General features: G+C 41.7%; 2 protein-coding genes across 3 annotated transcripts; one reads left to right on the top strand and one right to left on the bottom strand.

Annotated features, from left to right (window-relative positions):
- Positions 1–459: 459 nt before the first annotated feature.
- Positions 460–3,573, bottom strand: mars2 (methionyl-tRNA synthetase 2, mitochondrial). Its single transcript, XM_018694144.2, has 3 exons — positions 3,300–3,573; positions 2,221–2,555; positions 460–1,701 (listed from the first exon to the last, which is right to left on the bottom strand). Exons 1-3 carry the CDS (start codon positions 3,571–3,573, stop codon positions 523–525), a joined length of 1,788 nt encoding a protein of 595 aa, XP_018549660.1. The 3' UTR covers positions 460–522.
- Positions 3,503–8,851, top strand: zgc:101583 (uncharacterized protein LOC494104 homolog). Of its 2 annotated transcripts, none has more exons than XM_018694147.2 (5): positions 3,503–3,645; positions 6,524–6,580; positions 6,893–6,983; positions 7,215–7,375; positions 7,523–8,851. In XM_018694147.2, coding segments are annotated over exons 2-5 (888 nt in total). In that variant the 5' UTR covers positions 3,503–3,645; positions 6,524–6,579; the 3' UTR covers positions 8,158–8,851. The 2 variants fall into 2 exon arrangements, with proteins under 2 accessions (XP_018549663.1, XP_018549662.1); XM_018694146.2 differs by lacking the exon at positions 3,503–3,645 and adding an exon at positions 4,526–5,112.
- Positions 8,852–8,883: the final 32 nt, after the last annotated feature.

Here is an 8,883-nt window from a genome sequence, read left to right as displayed (position 1 = left end):
TGAGAAAGATTTTAAGGCCCACACAGGTGTTCCCCACTTTCTGCCTAATTAAGACTTCTGTTCAGGTGAATGTGGGCTGAAGCTACGCTGGGAACAATAGGTCTTTTTCACAGCAGACAGTTTGACATGCCACAGTGGAAACAGTGTGGGTGTAATTAATAACAATAATCGAGGCTGTATTTCAGTTAGACGTGTCAGCTCCAGTGTCAGTGTATCGCATGCTCACTCACTGACTTGGCCTCCTGAAATACTTAACATGGAACGGAGCCATCATCATCAGTATGAGCTCCACCTGTGCATTTCCTGCTGTGACACATTAAAATGTGTGCTGTACAAAGGCTTAATATGTGATGTCACCAAATTCACCAGGAAGATAAGAAGATGTAAATGAAGCACGGTGAGTGGGTAGATATCGTAGCCTTAAGAAGATGTAGTTAAAGTGAAAACGCAGAAGCAGAGTGAGCCACAGGACTTTTATTTCTTACTGATTGAATCAACCTACAGGGAACATTAAACAATTCCTCATTTCTGTTTTGCTGCCTTTTGTGCTTTGGTAGGTTTTTGTTTATCTACATTCTCATTTTCCAAGCGGCTGAACAATACTCCAGAATCAGATCCTAGTGCTCTCCCCTCGAAGGGACAGTCCATTCCTTGATACCTTGGCAGGAAGTTCAGAGTGGCCCAGCTCCTCTCACCTGACTGTACCCCGAGTCTGGACAGGAGTTTGTCAGAAATTTCTGGCACTATTGGCTGGAGGAGTGTGCCATAAATTCTCAGGCATTCAAGGGAGACATGGATGATTGTGTCCAGCCAGCGCTGCTCTTCGCTGTTACTCTTGTCCAGCTTCCAAGGTGTGTGGCGCTGAACAAATGCGTTGGTCTGCCTCACACATACAGTGATGGCCTCCAGAGCTTTGTATACATGTATGCTCTCAAAGTGCTGCTCTACCACAGCAGGGAGATTCTTCACAGCATCCAACATGTGGTAGTCTTCAGCCACAGCTCTGCCTCCCTGTTCTCTTGGGAAAAACTCAGGGCAGAAAGAGGGGTAGACCTGAGTGGGGTTAAGAGCTGGGGCTACGCAGCGATTAAGCAGACCACCCAGAGAGTCAGTTAGCTCGGCATTGAGCAGTCTGATTACTTTACGATCGGTGTAATCACAGTCTGAGTCTGGGACTCCCTGACGCAAAAGAAAGTACCTCATACCATCAGTTGTGAACATCTGTGAGCGTTGAAGAGGATCTACCACATTACCCAAACTTTTAGACATCTTCCTTCCCCCTGATGTCCAGTGAGAGTGCACATATATCGTCTGTGGCAGCGGCAGTCCAGCTCCTAGAAGGAAGGCTGGCCAGTAGATGGCGTGAAAAGTTAAGATATCCTTTCCTACAATGTGGTGAGCAACATTCCACCATTGGTCATGTTTATCTGGATAACCAGCTACTGTGAGGTAGTTCACCAGAGCATCCAACCACACGTAGATGGTTTGTTCGGGGTCATTGGGGACAGAGATGCCCCACTGAAGGCGGCTTCTCTGACGGGACACTGAGAGGTCAGGGGTGTCGTGCTGCAGCCACTGGAGGACAGTCTGGTAGAAACGCTCAGGCTGTATGGCCTGGGGATTTCCTTTGAGCCAGTCAAGCAGCTGAGTCTGAAATGCAGACAGACGGAACAAGTAGTTCTCCTCTTTCATCCACTCCACCTGCAAAACAGTGACGGGTAGATTTGTCATTTTTATACTTCAGTTTTTCTGAGGGATAAACAAATAAGACATAATGTGTTGATTAGTGAGCTTTTTTGGTACTTTTTGTCACATAGACAGTCCAGTCTTTATGCTAAGCTAACATGATCCTGTCTCCAGCCTCATATTGAATGGATAGTACTGCACTTCCATAAAGCTGGGGTACTGGGGAATAGTCAAAATCAAAGCATCAAAGGCCAAAATATTCTGACTTTTGCCCTCAAATATGGGTCAAGCTCCAAAATTACTGGATCCCACATTTGTAATAATGCAATTCAATCGCATCTTTTGCAACTCCATGCCTACAGTGTGTCTCCAAGTCTCCAGTCCCAGGTACTCAGACTTCAGAAAGCTCCTCTAGATCCACATAGGACATTATCCAACTGTTTGAGCTCAGTAGTACTCCCTGTCACAAGTAAAGTGATCATAATGTGTAAAATTCATTCACTTAAGTTATTATTTCAACTCCGCTCAACTTACCTGGTGTCCACTCTCCAGCGATACCTTAATCTGCTTCCCTGATGAGTCCACAGCATCCCCCACCTGCAGCGGTGTGAGGAAGCTTTCATCCTGTGTGGAGTACCAGCCTTCATAACTCCCCTTGTAGATGAGCCCTTTGTTCCAGAGCACTGACCAGAAATGCTCCACAGCCTGACGGTGTCTCTGTTCAGTGGTTCTGATGTAGTCTGTGTACGAAATGTTGCAGCTGCTGAAGAGATGTTTGAATCTTTCAGACACATCAGTGCAGAAGGTCAGGGGATCTTTTCCCGCAGCTTCAGCGGCTTGTTGGATTTTCAGGCCATGTTCGTCTGTGCCTGAAATGTAGGGTAACGGTATTAGGGGTGTGACTGATTATTATTTTTAGTATCTATGTTCTGCCAGTCTTCAAAGATAATTCTTTGTTCTTTGGCAAAGTTTCATCTTACAGTTTTGTGCCATTTTGTGAGCAATGGTTTTCTTCTTGCCTTAGAGGTTGCTCTCATGCAATGTCCTTCACACTGATCAGTCACTGAAAAACCAGTTTTCACAGATAATCCTTGTGCAGAATCAGAAACGCTTATCCGTCTGTTTTTCAGTGCAAGGTTGCGTAAATAGCAAATTGCACGTGGAATAATATTATGAGAACAGCAACTGCACCTTCTGTTAATGGTAGTATAGCTCCTCGTCTATCTTCTAACCATTGCTGCCCGTTCTGCTTATGTTCAGTGGCTTCCTGACACTCTTGTACCCTCTCCTGTGCTTATTAAGTCTCACAATCTGGTTTCTTACTTGTTCAGACAGTTCCTTACTGTGTGGAGCAATGTGGCATTAGAACCCAAACATTTAGGAAACTGCTGTGTTATAAAGATTTGTCACTTTTGCTTGAAAAATAATTACAATTGTTTTTCTGTAAATTGAGTAATATATGGCTCTATTAGGATTATCGTTTACTGCGCACAGATTTCCAATTTAATCCTTTAATTTACAGACAGAACAATTACTTAAACTGTGACAAAAGCCTCAACTCTGAGATTGTGGGTATCATGTGCAACAAGTAACGATGAAAGTGGATAATTTACCTGTTGCAAACTTGGAGTTGAAGCCCTGAAGAAGCTTGTACCTGTGCAGGCAGTCAGCTATCACAGCAGAATACAGGTGTCCTAAATGAGGAGAGGCATTGACATAGAAGATGGGAGTGGTTATGAAGTAACTCCTCTCATCTTTGCAGAGGTGGGCCAACACAGAGATCCTCTGATATCTCGGCAGAGCTGACAGTGGTGAAGGAAACTGGCTTTGTTGCAGTCTGGGAACAGCCTTACAGCCTCTGGCAACAAAGAGAAAGGGGAACCGCATCGTTGGATAGCAGGCGCTGCCCACATGTAGACCACCAGACGATACTTACTCCAGGAGTGCAGAAATTATTTGGTAAGTGCTAGTCATCAATTTAGCTAGCAAAAAGACTTCGTCTTCGCTATAAAAAAAATCCAATGAACAGAGAAACGAAACCACTTCCGGGAAAAATAATGGAGGCTCTTAAAGTGGTCTTAGTAGATATTTTTGAATAAAATGACAGGAATCAAAGAATTTTAAACATTTTTCGTAACCCCGTCCACCATGTGTTTTGGTCGCTTGTCAAGGTTAACGTTCCTTCCGGTTTCTATAAACAACAATCGCTTGTCCAATCAAAACGCGTGCTCCACAAAGCCCAGCCACCAATCAGATTGCAAGGACCATCCCCCTGCAAAGCTCTGCCGAAGTTATCTTTTTTTTCTTACTTTTAGATGTTAAAAAACTGCCTTGATGTGTAGTTTTAAATTAATCAACTTCAAATGTTTGCGAGAGAAGCTCGTGGATTTATGGGTAAGCCTCCGATGTTGTTTACTCCAAATAACTTTATTGGGATAAGCAAGATACGGGAATAACAGACGCACACGGCAGTTCTAGGAATGTACCAAGGCAGGGAGTGTAAAAAATGTGTTAAACAGTTTATCAAAGGAATTTGATCCAGGTCCAGATTGCCTGCAGCCCTTTCCCAGAAGATCAGTGGTCAAACAGTCCATCAGAGAGGTGCTTTCTAAAAAGACAAAGTGTCATGTGAAAATATTTTCCATCCTAACTGATCAAAGCGTTAACCATTAATAAAGCCATTCATTAAAGCTTATACATAAACGATGTCTTATCACAAAGTAGTACCACCTATGAATCTGCTTATACATCGCTTTGTTCACTTTATTAATGCATAATATCTTTAGTGACAGCCTTTATCCAAGTCTACCTGTTTATTCTGGTGAAATGAAAACAGTCAGCAGGAATGTAGCTTGCGATAAGTGTTTCCTTAATATTGATATGAAACATGTATAGAATTCAGCTTGCTGAAAAATAAAGCCGCCTCCTTCCTGTGGTGACAGCCCAGCCAATCAGCTGCTCCACTTCCTGCCCTTCAGTTAACGACGGTGGGTGGGTTTGTCGCGACAACGGAGGTGTAACATTTTAGAAAGTGTTTCGTAAAGCGGCACTTAAATTGGTTATTAGTCTTAACTTAACCAAAACCAAGTCAGAGGAGTCGTTACTCTTCCATTTCTCGGAATATATATCCGTCTAACAGCTAGTTTCAGCCTGTTCGCAGTGGAGTGTCAGTCTATCATGTGATGTTAAACATGGGGCGCCTGTTGCTCGATTCTTGAAAAGTTCCCTAAAAGCTTCGTCTACCCGTAAAAGTTCGGTTATTTTCGCGTAGCGTAGGTCATCCATTGTTCCACATGGAGGTGAACCGTTTGGACTTCTACATCGGCCTCTCTTTGGCGGTGAGCTCCAGTGCTTTTATCGGTGCCAGTTTCATCCTGAAGAAGAAAGGCCTGCTGCGATTGGCCAGCAAGGGTTCAATGCGAGCAGGTACTGTACGCTTTATAAAAAATGAAATTGAATCTTCGCTATCTTTTAATGTCAGTGGTAGAAGAAATACTGAATTCAAAATATTCAAGTGTCATAATACTTTCAGTATCAAAAGTAAAAGTACTCCTTAGACAGCAGAACAGTCAATGTCATATTATTATATAGGGCTGCAACTGATAATTATTTTCATTATCCATTAAACTATTGGTAGTTTTCACGATGGTTCTAATCAAAAGTTCAAACACCAAACATATGAAGCCATCGCATATCCTAAAACTCGATCATATTCAGCTTTTTTGCTTGAAAAATGACTCAGACGATTAATGACTCAGACTATTTCATCAGAAGGGAGTCTTAAAGAGGTGAAAGTATCCAAGATTTCTTTAGGGAAAAAAGTCAAAATTACACAAGTGTCAGAAAAACTAAATCTGATTTTGTGTATTTATTTCCTCTCTTATTCCTTTAATCATCTTGTGACCCTGGCGCACCAAATATACAACTCAAAATAGTCCAATAAATACAATATTTACTCCTGTTTGAGAAATGTTAGCTACAAACAGCAATCAGCTGTTTGAGTAAATTATTTACTATGTATATATACAATCCTTTAAATATGTAGTATTTGTGCTCACGGGCTATATGTTCAAGTTTTGTTTTGTCCAATCAGGAGACTAACATTCAAATATAGTGAGTGTACTGTCACATATGACAAAAACAAGCATCAAATCCTCAAATTTAAGTAGGTGGAAGTAGATCATGTTTGGCTTTTTTGCTTGAAAAATAACACATGATTAATGGGTCATCAACGTAGTTGCCGATTAATTTTTCCATCAATTGACGAATTGATTATTTAACTAATCATTGCAGCTATGTCATTATGTATTATATTACTGGATTATTACTGTGTAAGCAACAGTTTACTGTTGTAGCTGGTCGAGATGGAGTGAATTTCAGCTGCTCTGTATACTGTTTGTATCATATTTTATGAGTTGATCATATATTTGTATATAGAGCTCTAATCTGCAAAGAAACCAGTTACTGTGGAGTTAAATTCCCATTCTTGAATGTGGTGGGGTACATGTGTGAAGTAGCATAATATGGAAATACTGCACTTGATCAAATGTTTGTAGTAAGATTCCACCACTGCAAAAGCTAGGGAAAACGTAATAGATATTATTGGAAAGGAAGACACGTCTATATGTATATTAAGAGAATACAGCAGGAAATGAGGGTATTTTAAGTCCTGCATAAACTTGTCCAATGGTTCATTACACAATGTCATTTACGTTTTTATATAAAGTTGGTTGTTGGTGAAAGAATAATTTACAGTCAGTGAGCAGTTATTTTAAATGAGAAACCTGTAACCCATGACTGCGACATCTACTCCAGTTCTCTTCTCTGTATCTTGCAGGTCAAGGGGGGTATGCCTACCTTAAGGAATGGCTGTGGTGGGCAGGACTAATTTCAAGTAAGTGAATAAGTCAAAGACTAAATTCTGCCTTTAAAATGGGTGACATGTTTCTTTCCCACTTGGTTACAGTGCCTACCAGCCATGGCCCGAAACATTGTAGCCTTTGTTTTTCAAAGGGGAAGCACGGCTCTTGTGGGTTTGGTATCTTGGCTGGTGACACTGCAGTAGATGCAGCACCCACACCACATCTTTAAAGCACGCATTCCTCTAAAGAACTCATTTGCATCATGTGGGTTGGAAGAGAATAATTTCAACAGCTGCAACAGCTCTGAATTTGTGCACACTGATGGTGATGTTGGTTTGTTCTAGTGGGAGCTGGAGAGGCGGCTAACTTCGCTGCATATGCATTTGCGCCAGCCACACTGGTGACTCCTCTTGGAGCATTGAGTGTACTTGTGAGGTAATTGTCTTAAATTAAGTTTTATTCCACTGATGCTGCTGATCATGACATGCTGTTAGTGTGATCCAGAAATGTGAGAATACCATGAGCATTAACAGCCTTTTCAATACTTAAAATTGCAAGTTAGGTTGGATTCTGTATTCCTCTTATTAACAACACATCCCATGAAAAAAAGACCAAAGATTAGAGGAAAATCAACACTGTCACTGCAACTTTTGTTTTTCTTCATAGTGCTGTGCTCTCCTCTTACTTCCTGAATGAGAGGCTGAATGTGCATGGGAAGATTGGTTGTTTGCTGTGCGTCTTGGGCTCCACAGTGATGGTGATCCACGCCCCCCAAGAAGAGGAAGTTGCTTCCCTCACTTCCATGGCAGAGAAGCTCAGAGATCCAGGTAGAAACACGGCTTGATCAGTGTGAATTCACTTGTGTGATCTGATTAACCATGCTGTGAAAACTAAATCCCTTATAACGGGTGGATGGGTTGTTTTTTTTTTTTTTTTTTCCAGTGTACTAACTCATTCTTGAATGCTCCCACTAGGTTTCATTGTGTTTGCTGTGTGCGTTGTGGGAAGCAGCCTGGTTCTTATCTTTGCTGTGGCTCCACGGTTCGGACAGAGGAATGTGCTGGTCTACATCCTGATCTGCTCTGTGATTGGCTCCCTGTCTGTGTCTTGTGTCAAGGGCCTGGGCATTGGCATTAAGGAGCTGTTTGCGGGGACAGCAGTACTGAAGGAACCCCTGTTCTGGGCCTTAGTCATCTGCCTGGTAACGTGTGTCAGCGTCCAAATCAATTACCTGAACAAAGCCCTCGACATCTTTAATACCTCCATAGTCACGCCCATCTACTACGTCTTCTTCACCACGTCTGTCATGGCCTGCTCAGCTATCCTGTTTAAGGAATGGTTGAGCATGACCACTGATGAAATAGTGGGAACAATTAGTGGGTTCCTTACCATCATTTTAGGGATCTTCCTCCTCCATGCCTTCAAGGACATTACATTTAGCTGGGATTCCCTCCCACTGTACCTGAGGAAGGGTCCTCAGGGCTTTCCATGGGGCCACCAGTCCTATGTGGCTCTTCCCAGCCATGACAGTCAAGCAGAGGATGAGATGAAGCTGCCAAGAGAAGGGGGCTCAAAAGCAGGGTGGGGTACACACCAGAGAGCTCCTTAGCAGTCATGTTACTACTTAAAGAAGTTGCTTATGGCAATTATGAAGCTTTAATGCACATCACAGCTTTACAATGTGACAATGGTAGTTTACTAAATATGAATTTCAAGTCTGTCTTACACAATGCAGCATACACCAGATGAACAAAGTTGCCTTAAAATGAGCATAATGTTGGTATCAAGACACTGTAGTCCATATATAATTTATGTTCTTAGTTGTACATGATGGTGCATCCACATCGTTTTCTATTGGTCGGTAGTTTAATTTATAGCCAAGTGAATGTCTGTTGCACTGCTGTGTACATTTTTTACAGTATATGAAGTTAAATTCATATTAGATTTAATATTAGCCTGCACATGCCAGATTGTGCCTTCTGTTACTGAAATGATAACTTGTTCATAGTTTTGCACTTTTAACCCTGATCATATATTGTACAAATGTATGAACTGATTGATGACCAGTTATGGCAAACACTTAATTTGCCCTGAATGCATTCAATCATCTGTTGTTGATGAACAAGTTTTAATAATTCCTCTGATGAGTTACTGTTAATACCTCATACAAACTGCACCAAAGAATGTTCTTTCCCTCCTATGAATTAATTCCCGACATGTGCCAAGCTGTAACATATCTCTGATGTAACTGTATTTTTTTGTGTGTGTTTGGTGATGTTGATTAAAACATAACTACAACAATACTTGACCACACTTTTCCAAAGGATGGACAGAA

Source organism: Lates calcarifer, linkage group LG8, assembly GCF_001640805.2.
Source record: "Lates calcarifer isolate ASB-BC8 linkage group LG8, TLL_Latcal_v3, whole genome shotgun sequence".
Classification (NCBI taxonomy): domain Eukaryota; kingdom Metazoa; phylum Chordata; class Actinopteri; family Centropomidae; genus Lates; species Lates calcarifer.
The sequence above is the reverse complement of the archived record's forward strand: the minus strand, read 5'-3'. Positions and strand labels throughout refer to the sequence as shown.

Excerpts from the sequence above, each read along its gene's own strand:
- mars2 (XM_018694144.2), bottom strand. The coding sequence starts at position 3,573 with ATGCGGTTCCCCTTTCTCTTTGTTGCCAGAGGCTGTAAGGCTGTTCCC. Across the intron at positions 2,556-3,299 it reads CAACTCCAAGTTTGCAACAG|GCACAGACGAACATGGCCTG; the intron begins GTAAATTATCCA and ends CCTACATTTCAG. Across the intron at positions 1,702-2,220 it reads CGCTGGAGAGTGGACACCAG|GTGGAGTGGATGAAAGAGGA; the intron begins GTAAGTTGAGCG and ends ACTGTTTTGCAG.
- zgc:101583 (XM_018694146.2), top strand. The coding sequence starts at position 4,980 with ATGGAGGTGAACCGTTTGGACTTCTACATCGGCCTCTCTTTGGCGGTG. Across the intron at positions 5,113-6,523 it reads CAAGGGTTCAATGCGAGCAG|GTCAAGGGGGGTATGCCTAC; the intron begins GTACTGTACGCT and ends TGTATCTTGCAG. Across the intron at positions 6,581-6,892 it reads GTGGGCAGGACTAATTTCAA|TGGGAGCTGGAGAGGCGGCT; the intron begins GTAAGTGAATAA and ends GGTTTGTTCTAG.